This window comes from Sander vitreus, chromosome 1 (genome assembly GCF_031162955.1).
Source record: "Sander vitreus isolate 19-12246 chromosome 1, sanVit1, whole genome shotgun sequence".
NCBI lineage: Eukaryota > Metazoa > Chordata > Actinopteri > Perciformes > Percidae > Sander > Sander vitreus.
The window spans coordinates 7,575,761-7,593,789 of NC_135855.1; the positions used below are offsets into that span (position 1 = coordinate 7,575,761).

Sequence of the window (18,029 nt, forward strand, 5' to 3'; positions counted from 1 at the left end):
ACCCTTAATGTCCTCGTTATCAGTCCGAACTTTAATACTGCTAGTGACAAAACCTGCATGAAGAAAAGTGTGTTTGCCTATTAGACTTTCTTTCGTCTTCAAATTGTATTTCGGGGTGGGGGATACCACTAGTTGATGCTGTGTTGACAAGGTGTTAACAATCACAAATTGTTGTAAACAAATACTGCGGTGAACCTGTGCGTAATGCTGCATGATGGCACTGCTGGCCCTGCAGGAGGACTAACCCCAAATGGAAGAATCAGGAGAGAAAGAGACTTCAGGGACCGTGACGATGACTGGCTAATATGGCCGATTTAGATTCCCTAAAGCTGAGCTCTTGGATCTATGTATTGAATTGGTTCCAGTAGGACAACGCGCCGGAACCGTGCCATCCCGGTCCAAATACAGGTCCTCGCCACTCTGGAGGCAACCGGCTGTTTCCAGAGGGAAATGTCAGACAGCTAAGTGTTTTTTTTTTCTTCAAAATAAATATTATATATAATCTTCAACTTTATCAGTAAGGCTTGTTTGGATATAATATATAGTTCTGTTAAATCTTATTATATACGTCTGGTATATCGAAGCTGTCCCCGAGTGCCGTAATGCCTGCCGTTTTGGACGTATTATTAATACATGTAGTTATAGATCAGGGTTCCATACACTGTACAAGAACAGACTGAAATTATAATTCAATTTGCAGCAATTCCTGAACGTCTGAGAAGTTTTTAGCTTTTTCTCCGCCAGTCATCATGATACGGTCTAACAACTGCCAGTGTCATTCATATACTGATTAGCATTCAGGAGGTGCTTTGCATTGACCATTTATGGTTAAAAATGGGCGTGTACAGGGCGGGATAAGAGGCGGATTCAATTACGCACACTTGTAGGTAATCTGTGATTTATAAAGGGAACACTGCTTACAGGTGTGCGTACACACGGTTTTATAAATCTGACTTTTTTTCGGCGTACATACACTTATAGTAAGGATCCTACGCACAGTTTCATAAATGAGACCCCTGTTGGTTTGCGCTGCCTTCTTTAGTTGGCCCAAGGTATGAGGGAATGTTCAAGTAAACTTGCAAATGAAGACCAGCCAACGGACTGATCGTTTTTTAAACTAGTTTTAATGAAAACTCAACTGCTCCTGATTTTTTTTCACCACTGTTTTGCAACAAGGGAATAACAAGAGTAACAGGTAAACTAGGTCTGAACGTGAGTTTTCTAAGTGCTGTGTAGTGGATAGAAACTTTGAAGTAGTAGGAAACTTTAAAGAGCCCGGTTAGCATTAGCCGATTGTAAAACTTGATCAAATAAGATCTAGGGTGGTTATTGAGGGGGTCTTTTCTCTAGTGGGTTACATCTGTCTACAGATGCAGGTTTAACCTGTCTTAATTTTTACACTTTGGTAATTGTACCACATAACATTAGAACCGCAAAGATGAATCTATTAATTGATTAGTTCAAGTTTTTGATTGATTTTAATTGATTCAGTTTAAGTAATCTTTTAATGAAAAATGATCTGATTCAAGCTTCAAAATATTTAAAGTGAATATTTTCTAGTTTCTTCACTCCTCTGTGACAGTAAACTGAATATCTTTGATTTGTGGACAAAACAAGACATCTTGGGCTTTTGGAAACACTGATCCACATTTTCTAGCATTTCATTGACCAAACACCTACTCCGTTAATCAAAGAAATAATCGAGAATTAATTGACAATGAAAATAATGGTTAGTTACAGCCCTTCTTAACATAAATATTAAAGCACTATTCACAGATTTTCAAGAATGTATTCCCAATCCCACTCATTTAGTCGTAAAGGGCATCAACATTCAATCCAGCCAAAAATTGTTTCCTTTTTTCTGTTGCACATGTGGTCAGCAGCCTGATTCTGCTTCATTATTTGACAGAAAAGAGCAGGGTGATGACCACCATCTTGTGGGAAATGGTGAAATTACATCACAAGAAGACTTATTCACATCAGTTTTATTGCTGTTGCATAAAAATTACATACAGTTCAGTGTTTAAGACTAATTTTCTAAATGTCAAAACTATACACTTCATGGATCTGACAGGACACAACCCACAGAAAATTTAGAGATGTGGGATAAAACGAACAAAAGATAAATGAATTTCCCATAACACATCTACTTCATATTGCTCCATTATACTCACTTTACCTTCATTCTTTGTTTTAAGGTTGCTGAAATGTTTGCATATGCCTCCCAGGGACTTTGCCAACCACCCTGACTATCATATCAACACTCAGTAATTCCATATAATAAGACTACAACCAGTTTTCCGTCCTTTTTTTCTTCAGTTTAGTGGAGAGTAGTAACACTTGTAGATTGCGACATATCATGATGAAAGACACTCGGAGAAGAAAAAGATAGCAGTAGAAAACTGCACTTTAACATTTAGTGGTGCCTTTTAGATTTGGTCAATAACAATGTTGGAAACAATATTTCCTTTCATTTGTTTTAAAGTCAAGCAGTTTATATTTTAGCAGAATACTGAAAGCAGCAGAAAGGCAGAAGTCAGTGCACTTTATTTATTGCAAGTAATATTGTTATCGCATATTGCATATTTTACCTACTTCATATAATTCTTTGGCACAGCATAAGTGATGTTAGGCAAGAGAAAACTCCCTAAAATATTTTGTCTTTTACATTGGGAAAACTCATATCTATTACAGTATGCTGATATACAGTTTGTGCTGTAAAACCAACATTGACATTGTAAATCTGTGTCCCAACCGGCAGATGGCCGCCCACCAAGAGCCTGGGTCTGTCCGAGGGTTTCTGACTAAAAGGAAGTTTTTCCTCACCACTGTCCCACCAAATGCTCACTCATGGGAAATTGTTGGGTCTTTGTAAATTATAGAATGTGGTCTAGACCTACTCTATCTGTAAAGTGTCCTGAGATAACTCCTGTTGTGATTTGACACTATATAAAATTGAACTAAGCTAGGGGAACTCACGGTGGCACTTGCTACATTTTCAAACAATACCAAACAAATATAGATGTGGTGATGAGCACACAGTGGGGATTGTGTTTTGTTCTCTTAGCTGGTCTGCAGGGCAGTGAAGTGCTGCCACTGACAACACTGTAGGGAGGAAGAGAGGGCGAGCCAAAAACATCCTAAAAGCCCCATTAACACTAGACTAGTAATACCTGAGGACCGCTACAATAATTACAGAGGTAGTCTGATCTTAATCCTGTGCGAATCTGCCATGTCTGTAAATTGTCGCGTAACAATTTCACCACTAATTACCCACCATATTTCGCCAGGGTACCTTAAGTCTTAAACATTTATAAGATATATTCCAAAAATAAGGCCTTAAGTCTTAAATTTAGTTCAAAGATCTTAAATATGCATTGTCCTTTCATAGGATTAAATAACTCCATTGTTTCATCACAAAGCATGTATGTATTGAGTACTCGATAAAATGTACTAAATTTAAGTACTTGGAAAATAACTTTTTATAGCCTCAAATCCTTTGATATTACGTAATATCCCATATACTTTTACTAGTATGGCCATGAAGTTGGTATTCAATTTCATTCTAAAAGTTCTTAGTCTTAAATTTAACTTGTGGAAACCTGGGGGTACCTTGTTCACCAAAGTAGTCCCTTGCGAATCAGCATCTGTTTTTTGAGGTTCTATTGGCTGTGGTAAATTAAAGTTTTGACAGAGCCTTGACAGTTTGTGGTGGAGAAATTCAGTATTTCCGAGTTAAACACAGACTTCACTTATCCCATGCGAATATGCTGCACGAAGCACAGATGTTATAAAGGAGGTCCCCTGGTAATACTAGTCCTGTGCGAATACGGCTAAAGTCTCTTGCTGTACGTGTGCAGTTCAAAGCACCTTGAAAACAGCATGCAATTTTCTGGGCTGTGTGTTCCAGCATCTGAAGAAACAAATCACATCACGTTAGACTTATTTTTCATATTGTATGAAATGTATTTGCCATTGTTCCATTTCTCACATCTCTCTGGCTCTAGTGATCATACTGAGCACAAGTCAGTACACAGTCTTTGACCGGCAGATGTTCTCTGGTGGAGACAAGCACCGAAAGCAGTTTCTCTTGTCCTCCTCACCAACTGCCAATCCATTGCCAAGCTTGTGCTGGTCCTTACATTCATCCTCCGTCAGGCTGCTTTCTTCCTCTTCATTGTCACTTCTCTCATCTCTGGTCAGCTGTGACATAAAGAGAAATATAGTAGATGTAGAGACAGAAAGCAGATATGAAGGTAAGGGTTGAAAAGAGGAGAAAATGGAGGGATAGGGAGTCAATGTTCAGCAAATACAACAAGCAGCAAAGAGATCTGAAAGTAGATTTGGAACCTGAGCTGCAGCATAGAACAATGAGCTGGAGTTTTGAGTTATTGTCAGTGGAAATAGTCGCTTCATTTACTACCATGTACTGTATATAGTGCTCTGTTCAATCATTCAAAAATAATTAGGTGCCAACAGTTTCAATAGTCTCAGTGTAAATGTCTGATAAATTTCACTTTATATTCCTCTACACAGTATTATATTTATGTGTTAACAAGACATTGTAGTTCTACAGTGCCACCTTGTGGTCTGCTTTTATTTTGAAAGGCGCCATTTTCTTCTGATATTTTTGTGATGCTAAGCTTCCTGCTACTCTCGTCACAATGTGGTGCTCACGCATCGGAGGAACGAGCTCCGAACTGTGAAGGTGTGTCGAGCTAGAGAGCATGCTAGCTGATGGAGGAAATTCTTTGATTAGCGCCCTTGGAGAGCAGAATGAGTTTTCATGGTGTTCAGGGTGCACAGGGTTTGTTGAGGGGAAGAAATAAACCGACACCCGTTTGAAACTCGTTTTCGCCAGCGAACCTCCACGAGGTGCCTAACAAAGACGGGATCCTCCTCATGCAGAGAGCGATAAAACATAATGAACACATGAGTTCCCCATCAGAGTCCAACGGGTGAATGAATGGCTCAAATACTGCTGGGTCCGTTTGGGGTCGGATCATTCTGTCACGATCTGTTAGAGAGGTAAGTAGCAAGGCTTGGACCCAAATGCAATTCAATTCAGAGTAGAGAATTTATTAACAAAAAAAAACTACAACAAAAGGTGTCCAGAAACTGGCACAGCAAAAACAAGTTCCAAAAAAATCTCAGAGAAAACCGAAATGATCAAAAACCACAGGGAATGCAGCAACAGGAAAAAGCAACTCACCCACAAAACCCTAAACAGCAAACAATGATCCAACAAGAGACAAAGACAGAACAGTGACTAAATACACCAGGTAACGAGGACTAACGAGGGACAGGTGACACAACAGGTGAAAAACATCAGGGCGGGGCAGAACAATCAGAACAGGCGGGAAAACACAAGACAGGAAGCAAAACAAGACAACACAAGGGAGAACAGAGAACTTACAAAATAAAACAGGAAACAGAACATATACAGAAACATACAACCCTGACACAGTTGTCCATCAGAAATAAATGAAGATGCAGTGTGACGTTTTTATAGAGCGATAAAGTCCACAGAGGGAGGAGCTCAGGGTGGATGGGTCATGATAACATCTTATGTTTAGGGTTAAGCTGAAGTTATACTTCTACATTAAGAGATTACACCATAGGCTATGCCATGCTGACGTGTGCCTTCTCCAAAATGTAACTATGAGTCGCAGCTACAGCAGCTATAATTCACAGATACCCAGAGAGACAACAAGAACTGGGATTGGTCAGATTAGCTGCTTGTGTTTTCTTTTCATAGACTGTAAAAAATAATACACATAGCTTCCAGACCTAAAAAGTGAAGCCAATGCTGAAGTGCCTTGAACCTGCATTCTCTCTAATTTCCAGAAGGGGGCCGACTCCACTGGGTCCAAAAAGAAGTCTGTTTCTATAGAAGTGTATGAGAAATGAGACTACTTCTATCTTGATTTATTACCTCAGTAAACATTTTCACAATGAGTTTATGGTATCAATCGCTAGTTTCAAGTCTTCTTCAATACAGCATGATGTTCATTTCGTAAATTAAGGTCCCATTTATTTTAAAATAGAGGATAAAGCAGGGGATGCTTTAGGACCTGTCAATCATGACAGAGGCTTAGCAATGCTAACCATGGCCTTGTGTACATTAAAGTGCCCATATTGTGCTCATTTTCAGGTTCATAATTGTATTTTTAGGTTGTACCAGAATAGGTTTACATGGTTTAATTTTCAAAAAACACCATATTTTTGTTGTACTGCACATTGCTGCAGCTCCTCTTTTGACCCTGTGTGTTGAGCTCTCTGTTTTAGCTACAGAGTGAGGCATCACACTTCTATCCCATCTTTGTTGGGAGTCGTACATGCGCAGTAGCTAGGTAAGGACTACTAGCTAGAAGCTAGCACTGCTAGCGCTTAGCTACCTCGTTCTCAATGGCAAAACACGGCTACAACACTATAGAACAACTTACATGTCCCTCGTCTGCAGGTATTCCACGCAAAGTTGGAAGTGCGCCCTTGTTTAGAAGAAGTCTCCTGGCTAATCCTGCCTTGTACTGACCGAAGTTGGAGAAACAGCTAGCTGATGTGGTATTAGCTAAAGTGGTTAGCACACACACAAATGTTTCGGCCGATGATGTAGACGGCCCTGCCGATATTGACCAGCTCACCCGGAGACTGAAGGCAGGATACATTCAGAAACCCATATCTCACTCAAAACAGAGTGAGATCAATTTTTTATTAGCAACATTTATCATTCAGACATACAGAACAAATTCCACAATATGTGCCAGGTAATATCAGATGGTGCACAGAACAGAGAAACTCAAATTGAACAAGAACAAAAACCCTCTCCCACCCACCACCCTCTGCGGTCTCGAGGAAAACAAAACAAACAGAAATCACAACTTGCCTAATCACTCTCCTCTAGTTCTTGTGGCGCTGAGGTCATTAGGTCCGATATGTGTGCTGCTGTGCTTTTCCATAGGTTGATAGTTGATGATTTGGCTTTGTTAATCCTTTCTGTAAAGAGCTCAAACATAACTATGTCTAAAAAATACACTAACCACTGTTTTAGTGAGTGTGTGGGGGGGAGCCAGCGTTGAGCTATCATTTTCTTGGTTGCAGTTGAGCTGGCTAGCCAAATCTTCCTCTGTCTCTTGAGCAGGTATAATTTAGAGTCCTCATTAAGTAACAAAACAATTGGGTCAGTAGGAATTAGATATCCTATCACATCAGATAGTATTGACCTTGTTTTAAGCCAGAACTCATGCACCTGTTCACACTCCCAGACCATATGCAGGAACATTCCAGTTTGTTCAGGTTGACAGAACGTATAATAGGGAGTGGGAATGGCCTTTCGAGACGTATCTCTTCTGAGGAGTCCAACATGTCCTATGGCATATGTTGAAGTGGATATACTGGTGATTTGGGTTCTTGGAACAGTGGAAAATGTCCCAAACTGCCTTCCAAATATTTGTGTTACCCTCAGGGCTCCGCTCTCGTTCCCATTTATTTACTATTGGGAGATCTCCTGTGGCTACTTGCAACAGCTTAGTATAAATCTTGGACACTAATCCTCTCACATGGAAATCAAAAAAACATTAAATGACTGGGTGCACCTCAAGACTGTTTCCCCATGGCACTCCATAACATTTTAGGGCTGATCTTAAGCAAAGATAGAAGTAAAAGGATGTCCTGAGGACCTCAAAACTATCTCTCAGGTCTTCAAAACTCAACATACCTTTCTCATTGAATAACTGGTCTAGAGTATAAATACCTCTGTCCCTCCACTGCTTACAAGCAAAAGGTTTGTTACCAGACATTATGTGTGTATTGTGCCATATTGGGGTATTCATGTGCCACTTATTGGTGTAGCGCAGGTGCTCCTCCACCTGTTTAAAGTTGGCCAATGCGTTGGTGATAATGGGGCCATAGGTTAGCATACACTTTTTTGGACAAACACCCGCAAAGGCCAGGTCTTGCAGTCTTAGACTTCCAATGAGGTTTTTCTCTATTCCTCTCCATGGAACTGTAGATGAGGGGTCCATCCACACTCTGAGGGTTTGGAGCTGAAAGGCCTTGTGATACATTTTAAAGTTGGGGAGGCCAGGCCTCCATTGTTTGTGGTATGTTGTAAGGTAGAGTATTTTAGCCTAGGTTGTTTATTGTTCCAAATATACTGCTGAATTAAAGTATCACTTCCAGAAATGTATTGGTGGGGGTAAGGGGATCATTGAACTTAAGAAATTCACACGGGGAGTCATGTTCATTTTAACAACAGCAATCCTGGACTGCAGTGATGCCGGCAGCGTGGTCCACCTGGCCGGATCCCTTTGAACATTACTTAACATAGTTTCATAGTTGTCCTGGACCACTCGCTGTAGTGATGTATGTATGATGATGCCTAAATATGTAATTTTGCTTTGGGTTGGTATTGTACCACTAATAGCTGATGTCACATGCCTGTTGTTCAATAGAAGAAGATTATATTTATTCCAATTAATTTTATAGCCAGAGACTGAGCCAAATTTGTTGAAGACCTTAAGAATTTTTGGAATAGAGTCCTCAAGATCAGAGATGTAGAACAAAATATCATCTGCAAAAAATGATATTGAGCTGTTATTGGATTTAATCTGGACATTACATATTTTATTTAGCCTTATGGCTTGGGTTAATAGATCGCAAATAGCATGGGGGAGAGCGGGCATCCCTGTCGAGAGCCCCGCGCGATGGGAAATGGCTGAGAATGCAAGCCATTGGTTCAGACTATGGCCGTGGGATTCGCATATAAAGTACGCACCATGTCAATGAATTTGGCCCCCAAACCAAGCCTCTCCATTACATGCCACAAGTAGTTCCACTCTAGGCAGTCAAAAGCCTTTTCCGCGTCCACTGATAAAACTGCTGCCATTGTTGAAAGGTTTCTGGCTTCTTCTATTACATGAAATTGTCTGCAGCGTGACACTAAGGTATAAACAGGGCTTAAAGTGAAAAAAAATCCTGAGTCTGAAACCTTTTTTTGAACCGCGTGGGGGGGGGGGTGTCACAGTGTAATATTTCAATATGCACTCATTAAAGTTAATTTGACTGGTAAAGCAGTTAAAGTCCTTCTTACATTACACAATAATAAAAGTCTTAGTTTTTAAGAACTAAAAAGTTTTGGATACATTTTTACTTCTTCCAACCATATGTTAAATTAAGAGTCAATGTACATTTACATATTGCAATAATGTCATAATCCATAGGCCTTTCCCAATGAATCATTGGGAAAACAAAACTTTCTAGATGTTGTGTTGTTACTTTGGCCAGGTCATCATCAAAAAAGCGACAAGTATTTTCATTTATTAAAAACGTTGCATTGTATAGCTTTTCATATGGCTAGACTCTAAAAAACTCTGGGAAAAGGCCACTATGTTTAAATACCTGCCATGCTGATTCCAAACAGACAGCTTTGTCAAGGCAGTTTGGGCTTCAGATAGCTTTTACACAGTGGCCATTGTTAATGACAAATCGTGCTCTGCTATGAACGTGCGCACACATATTGTTTGTATCACGGTCGGTCAGTGAAGGCGCAGTCGCAGCGGTAGCGGTAGCCATCATTGCCAGTAACTTACTCGTATGACAGAGTGCACGGACCGAAGCTTTGTGACTAGAAAGCACTTTCTTACCGCTGCTGCCATACAGTATCTTCCTTGAACATGCATGCGCTGCAGAAGCAAATTTGAGGCACCAAGTGCTAAACGGCTTCCCGTCTCAACCCTTTTCCTCTTGTCCTCTATTCATGCCCAGAGCCATTTGTTTTTAACTCCTTTCTCAACTAAAGCTGTATCTACATGCTCCAAGTTTGATAAACTTTGCCTCCATTTTTTTTAGCTGCGTTACCACGGAGACCACACCGCACTCTCGCATTTCGGCAAAGACCCGCCCTACTTTGCAGCTTATTGGCTAGAACTCATTTCATTGGTAAGTGGAAGTTTGATGATTGGTTTAATCCAGCACATCAAAAACAAATCCCATGTGGACTTTTTAATTTATTTACTTTTTCTAAAATAGTCATTCGACAGGCCCGTGTACTTAAGCCCTGCGTTAGTTAGAGCTGCGTTCCTCTCATATGATTGGTAGATGAAATCAATTGACTCAAAAATAATAAACCGCATGCAAGTTCCCAATTTTATTTCATTTTCTTCCTCACGGCCGCACGCTGGAGATCCGGCACGGTGCCGGAATACTTAAGAGTTCTAAGAGGAGTGCCAAGACTTTGGAATAGAGCTTAATATCAGTTCCAATGAGGCTGATGGGCCTGTAATTTGAGCACTCCGTAAGAGCTTTGCCCTTTTTGGGTATAACAGAAATTAGTGCCGTGTTGATTTATTGGTGAAAAGTACCCATCTTTTAAAGGCGAGGTTAAAGCTTGGAAAATGATAGGTCCAAATATGTCAAAGTACTGTAGAAGAAGTTCTGATGGAATTCCAGCCAACGGCATTTTCCCTTTTTTAACTGTTTTTAATGCTGATTTAAGTTCCTCTAACATTACAGGTTGACCCAGTTCTTCTGCCTCCTCTGGGTCAAGAAGAGAGAGATTTAGCTATTTTAAGAACTCGGAAGTCGGATCTGGATTGCAGGAGGAAACTTTGAATAAAAGGATTGGAAAGTTGCGTTGATATCTTTAATTTGATTAGTTGAGATACCTCGGTCCGTGCGGATGCTGTTGATAGTAGCTCTGGACACACTTTGTTTTAATTTCAGAGCCAGCAATTTGCTTGGTTTGCAACTATTAAAATAATCACTCTGTGGATTATGAATTCAGCTCTCCTTCTTAGCAACTCATTTAGCTCTGTTTGACTCGTGACTAAAAGAGTATGTGTAGATTGTAGTAGATAGTCTTAAAGGAATTCTGAACCATATACATATGATTGTATTACTTGCAATATAATTTTTACTAAAGATTTGTTATAACTTAAACTGAACGAATTCTGAGTATTGATTTCCTGGTCAACCAGTCAACGAACACAAAACGTAAAAGGGGAGCTTGCGAAGTGACCAAGTGGAGTCAGAAAGACTGGCCTTTTGAGCCAGAGAAGAATCGGTCATAGTTTTTCCTTCAAGATTTGGAAAAACACGTCTTTAGAGACTGCTCTAGAGATTTACAACGTTCTTCCAACTCCGCAATCATTGCCTCTCTTTTTCTCTTTAAATTGACCGCAAAGGAAGATGTGAAATCTCTAATAAATCCTTTAGTTTTGCCTGCCAAATGAATGCCAGGTCCGAAACTGAATCAGTATTGATTGATATAAACTCAGCCAGTTTGGCTCTAAACTCTGACTCAAAGAGTGTTCTGGAGAAGGGAGTTATTAAACTGCCACCTTCTAGATCTTTCTCCACACATCACAATGGAATGTGGTTATCAGCGCATTGTGATCAGACAGAATTGCTGGGTCTATTGCTATCGTGTGGAACATTGCCTTAAGCTCACTAGAACACAGAATATAATCAATGCGGGAGTGGGTGAGGTTACGTGCGGAGAAAAAGGTGTAATCTTTGCTAGTAGGATTGTGCATCCTCCATATATCTGTAAAATGGTGGGATTCCACAACTGCCCCTAACATGTCTGATGTGTGTTTTTGGGCCTTTGTGTGGTTACCCACTGATCTATCCTGATTTAAATCTAGCACTGCATTCATGTCCCCCCCTATAATTAGTGAATATTCATTGAGAGAGAGCAATTCATAGGTCAAACTTAGCACAGTGATCCAGATACCGCTAGTCCATAGCCGCTGGGTCTGCTAGCTCCGGCCCCCACCGCCAGCTCCGTCTCCGACGAGAAGTCCCCTGCACGGGCGTCCTGCTTTGCTCCGGCTCCGTCATTGGCATCAGGTCCAGCCGCGGAGCGGCCTGTGTGGTTGTCGTGTCATCCTCCATATTCAACTCACGACAGAACATCCTTGGCTGTAGTGAAGGTGAGCACTCTCCCTCCGCAAGTCACTCTCAGGGTGGCCGGGTAGATAAGGAAGTTTGGGATGCCTTTAGCATGTAGCTTACGTTGTACTCCTATAAACTCTTAGTGCCGCTGGACAGTGAATGCGCTGTAATCAGGCTTAAAGCGTAGCGTTGCTTTGGAATCACGAATTGGCCCTTTCTGCTGTACTTGTCTCGCCCCCTGGAGGATTGCTTGGCGGTCCTGATATCTCAAACACCTGAAAATCACAGTACGTGTCGTTGCACCCTTGCCTTAGATTCTGTGTGCTCTGTCAATTTCAATGATAGCCCTGTTCTGTAAGGAGGGGATCCAAACCGGTAACTGATCTTGCAGGAACCCAACTGGGTCATTCTTTTCACTGCCCTCTTTTAGTCCAATGATGAGTACATTGTTGCCTCGGGAACTGTCTTCCATTTCGGCTAGCTTATTCTCAAATTTCTTCTGGTCGTTAACACAGGCACCTACCATGTTTCTCATCTGCCTGTTATCCCCCTGTGTCTTGTCCAATCGTTGCATCAACTCACGTACCATAGCTCCCTGTCTCTCAAGCTCTGTCCTGATGTGTTGCAGCGATGTATTCATTTCTGCTAGCACTCCCCTCACTATGCTGTGGACCACCGATTCAAGCACACTTCGTTGCCCCTCCAAGACCTTGGCTACAATGTTCTCCACGTTTTGGTCTGCGCTAGCATCATTAGCCCTGTTAGACGTCATGTTGGCAGATTTCCGTGTCTGGGTAAATGACTCCGACAACAACGAGACCTGCTTTCTTGCGCCTGCAGGCATTTCACTGAGTCACTGTGGTAACAAATAAAACGATTGACGTTGAAGAAAAAGAAAGAGACCTGGTTTTTCAATGAAAATACAGAGGTAGGTGAGGAGCTCTAGCACTGATGCAACCATTGCAGTTGACGGTCACGTGACCTTCCTCTTCATCTAAAACTTTGACCCTCTCACTGTGTGTTTTCACTTCATCAAAGTTAATTGGGACATGTGATGTTCACAGTCAGAATGCGCCATCTGCTGGCGTTGCAGGATAACTGTTATATAAGTATACGTCAGTCAGTACACAAAAGACGTGCTTGTACGAGCCTCGTGAATAAAACACTTTGTTGTTGAAGCTAAAGGTTGGTTCTGTGGTTCATAATGAATGCAACACAAACATTACAGGACATTTGGTCGCCTAAACATGTCTTGTTCAGCATTCTGGCAACCAAGCTAGCTAGCTACTGCTAGCGTTAGCTGGAAACTTGAGGGAAAGTTTGCAGATTTTTTGTTCTGCCATAAATGCAGATGAATGGCTGCAGTATCCGGAGGTCACTGTTTACCGGCCAGTTAATCTCCAATGGATGACTCGCTTCAGATAAGTTGAAAATCTGCAACTGCTTAGCGCAACGCCATTGCAACCACAAAACAACACTGGCTTGGCTGCGTCATCCTCCACAGCCTACCCTCTTGTCAAAAATCATCACATGTGGTTGCAAAAAAAAGCCTGTTTGTAACCAGTGGGCTACCAACAACCCCACTTCACCTGTCTCGGCTTTGCTCCGTGTAGAGTGAAGCCCCGCACTCGGTAAAACACAAACTTTCACAACCAATAACCAGTAACAGACAGCTAAATGGTGGCAATGTCTGGGGCTATTCAATTTACAGTATAATACTAAAAGAATTGTATTTGACTTTGACTTTGACTTTGATAGATGACAGACAGTTCTTATAGAGCAGACTTACAGTGCCAAACATGAATTTTCTGATCATGCAGAGAATGAGGTAGGCCCAGAATATGTGCAGACAGAGAAGGACCACCAGCATCACGTTGAAGAAGTAGTAGCCAAAGAAGGCAGGGTAGTGTTGAACAGGGTAGACCCAGGTACAGTGGATCAGCCTGAAACACAGTAGAAAAGAAACAAGTCAAAATATCTACCTGTGTCCTGTGTAATTAGATCATGATGTGTGTTTCATCAGTACAAATGAAACGCTGTAAAACATTTATGTGAGCAGATGGGGGATGAGATGGGCTTGGTGTTGAGCCAAAAGTTGGTCCTGGATAAAAGACAAACCAAATTTAGACCTATGGTCTTAGTTTTATCATTTGTTTTACACTAATAACGTCTTCAGCAAATACCATCAGCTCTCATGTACACTCAATTAATTAGATCCACCTATTTTAAATTAATGCAATCCTATGCAACAGGCCTGCAGGCCTTTATCTACCTTGCTTGTTTTTTGAATGTCTAATGTCAGTTTGTTTTGAAACAGTTTAAGAGAGGTATTGATTCAATTTTATTCAAGGCAGCTGGTCGCCCACCAAGAGTCAGGGTCTGCCTTGGGAGGGTGAATGTGAATGTGCAACAACAAAGCACTCACTATGTCTCGCTCGTCTCTTTTCTTCCTTTCTCTCTCTTGTAAAATAAAGCTGCCTTTATGTGCGTGTGTGCCTGATGAACATTATTATTTTTTTGTCATTCGTTTATTAAAATAATCTTTGCCATAAAGGGTAATTTGGGTATTTTTCAACTTTTACAACGTTTATGATAATTGTCATTCAGTAAATTATGACACTTTTAATTAAAAGTTAGCATTGTTTGAAATGTTTGTGTTATGACAACTTGACATTAACCTAGACAACATAATTGTCATAAACATGTCATAAACATGTCATAGCAGGCCTAATTATCAAATTTAAAGAAATTACCAGTTTCCAGTTTGACGACAGTAAATAGAGTACAGAGACTCCTTCATGCGTTATGTCAGTCTTATGCACACCCCTTTAAATAAAGTTGTACCCATTCTTTCCTACTTTGTACTACAACTGGACCACAGCAATTTCCCTCTGGATAAATAAAGTTCTTATGTTAACTAATGTGCATAACACTGTATCTTCAGTGTGTGCTCAAATGTCTACTTCCTCCGCAAACTGAAGAGAGCGAGAGCCCCCCACCCATCATGTGTTCCTTCTAAAGGGGCACCATTGAGAGCATCCTGTCCAGCTGCATCACTGTGTGGTACGGGACCTGCACTGCCTCCAACCGTAAGACCACGTAGTGCATAGTGAAGGCTGCTGGGAGGATCATTGGTGTCCAGAAATGGTAAGTAACAAAGTACAAATACTTCGTTTTCATCCTTGGCCTTATCTGAGAGAGATGTTTAAGGGCGCTGACACACAGAGCTGATTATCGGCCATCGGACCGTCTGGCGAGGTCGGTGACTCGAGTCTGTTCGGTGTGTTCCGTGCCGTCGTCCGTCCGAGGAGCCGTCGGCCTTCATTTTGGCCGAACCAACATGTTCAGTCGGAGGCAGGGCAGTCGGGACTCACCCGGAAATGGCGAGCAGATGAGCCTCTCAAAATCTGACGAAAATCTTTTAAACTGACCTTTATCGATCTGAAATGAAGACAGATTCCGCAACTGCATGGCCTATTTCTCGCTTAAAATGTTTTCAGAAACACGTTTTGGTGAACTATTTTAGTACAATATGAGATTGTATTCTGAACAAGCTGCCATGACAGTCTGGCTGTGAATTTCCGGAGAAAAAAGACCCACGTGACGCGTTCGTCCTATCAGCTGCCGGTTTTCATTTTCTGGGAAACAATACAGAGAAGCGCCGCCTGCTGCTATGGAGACGTATTACGTTTCGCGCACGCGCAGAGCGTACGCTCAAGTCGGTGTCGCCTCAGTGTGTTTTGAGGCATTGTTTTGGACCTCGGGGACCCGACTGATCAGTCCGACTGCCTTTTCTGCTGACAGTCGGCCGTCTGGTTGGTGTGTAAGCACCTTAAGATAGCAGGCATCAAGAATGACTCCTGGGCCATTTGAGCACACACACATACATGTAGATTCTTTTAAATGTTAAGGGGAAGATTAAAAAAGAGAAACTGGATCTGTGAATTCTCACAGAATCACAATTGAATTCATATCTTGCTACTCAGTCAGAATCTTATTAACCTGGAGTCCCAGTCTCTGTCACAATAATCATATATGTGATGTTTTAGGCCTATTGGCAGACATCTTTAAATAGTAGGCAATGGCATATAAAGAGCATTTTTTCCATTTCCACTGAAGTTTCTCAGCTTGCACTCTAGTAACATTTGTGTGGGCCAGGTAGCTTTGCATAAAAAATGGTTGTCATTCATAAGGCTACTTTTACTTTTATACTTCAAGTAAATTTCCAAGCCTGTACTTTACTTTTACTTGGGTGATTAAGTTAAATCAGTACTTCTACTTTTACCAGAGTATTTTTTAACACAAGTATCTGTACTTCTACTTGAGTACGGGAATTGAGTACTTTCGCCATCTCTGTTGGTGTCTCACTCCCCTCACTCCTGCACATTTACCAAACCCACCCACAAGCAATCAGCATTGTAATTGACCTCAGCCGCCCTCACACAGCCTCTTCAACCTCCTGCCAACTGGGAGACGGTACCGGAGAATCCAAGCCTGTTCCACCAGGCTGGCGAACAGCTTCATTCCCCAGGCTGTCAGGAAGCTCAACACCCTCCCCTCTCTCCCTCCCTCCCCTCTGTCCCAAGAACGCTGGACACCCCCCCTCTCCCATCAGGATCTGCACTGGCCACTTTATATAAAAGAAGACACTCAGGAACTCTTCCTTTATATTGCACATTTCACTATCTTCATCTTTAGTTTTCTGTACTGTTTGATTGTGCCTTACATTTGCACTATTTAGAATGTATTATTGTATTGTACATATTACTTATATTTTTCAAATTGTATATATTACTTTTTTATCTTATTTGTACATATTACCATATTATCTTTTTTTATCTTTATTTGTATATATTTCTTATCTTTTATATTATACTTGTTGTACATGTCCTTATTGCACCGTGGGTCGGAGAGAAACGTATTTTCAAGCTCTGTATGTCTGGCACATTGCAGAATTGACAAATAAAGTTGACTTGACTTGACTTGAAACTGAAATATCATACTTAAGAGCTTACTGTTATTAAGCATACTCATACATACAGATTAATACATCTCTCTCACACAGACACACATACACCTTATTTATGAGCTTACCAGAGTGGGAAGATGATCAGTCGTGTTACGATAAACACCATGGCAAACAGAACAAAAATACTTTGGCAGGTTTTCTCCCATTTGGCATAGTTGAATAATTTGGCCGACTAAAAGAAAAATGAATTGTTTTGTTAATTAACCACATTTCAAAATAAGACTGTACAAGCAGCTTGTTATGGCCCATATTTATGTTCATAGAAGCGGTGACCTCTAGTGGCCATAGTAATGATGACGGGAGCAAAGAAGGAATTCAGGTGATGTATAAAAAAGCACCAAAGACTGTGTAGGGAAGAGGTCCGGGTGGTAGATGGGTCAAGGAAATACAGGACTTTCAACCAGGAGACCGCTGTTCGTGTCCTGTGTGAAACCAAAAGTCAACATTGACTTATTTTAACTAACGTATGTAAGTTTACATCTAAGTTAACGTAGTTACATCACGTTCTACGTCACATACGTAATTAGGTAAGTTAAGTTTTGGCTTAATCTGGTCGGCCCGTCAGAGCCTTTATTTAGCACAATAAACAGACCTTCAGAAAATTGGGCTGTGTTGAGTCTCTCTGATTTGGTCCAAATTTAGCCCAATGGACATTTGTTTCAGACCACATGTTGTTCTAATACAGCCATAAAAATAAGATCACATTGCAGCAAGTGGGGAATTATATCTCAATGAAAACATGTGTTGTTCATGGTTGCCCTCCAGAGAAACTCCTGGCCATGGTTTAACAACTATTAATAGTTGTTTTTTTTAACTGTAAACGCAATATTTCACTAACCTTAACCAAGTGTTTAACATGTCAAACACAATATAACCTTAACCATAATTTTCATGCACTGATATTTTAAGAAGAAAAATGTATGTTAACAAAGACTATAATCAGAGTTTTGCAGGGTCATCCAGTATCAACAGGTGATAAGAGACTGCCGTCCCCCCAAAAACACTCCCATAGGTTGTTTGTTAAAGCAGTAATTATGACTATTCTATTCCAGTGGCAGTTCCATCTAGTGGATGTAGTAATTATGACAGGAGCAAAGCAGAAAGT

General features: G+C 41.0%; 1 protein-coding gene across 4 annotated transcripts in view; it reads right to left on the reverse strand.

Annotated features, from left to right (window-relative positions):
* Window positions 1–2,758: 2,758 nt before the first annotated feature.
* The window catches only part of cers3a (ceramide synthase 3a), a 31,083-nt gene continuing 15,812 nt past the window's right edge, over window positions 2,759–18,029 (reverse strand). For 3 of the 4 annotated variants that reach the window (XM_078258106.1, XM_078258001.1, XM_078258177.1), the window contains 3 exons: window positions 16,990–17,096; window positions 13,685–13,838; window positions 2,759–4,203 (listed from right to left, as the gene is read on the reverse strand). In XM_078258106.1, the coding sequence (XP_078114232.1) occupies window positions 4,027–4,203; window positions 13,685–13,838; window positions 16,990–17,096 (438 nt within the window). In that variant the 3' untranslated portion in view covers window positions 2,759–4,026. The remainder of the gene's footprint in view (window positions 4,204–13,684; window positions 13,839–16,989; window positions 17,097–18,029) is intronic. The other variant, XM_078258073.1, reaches the window with a different exon arrangement.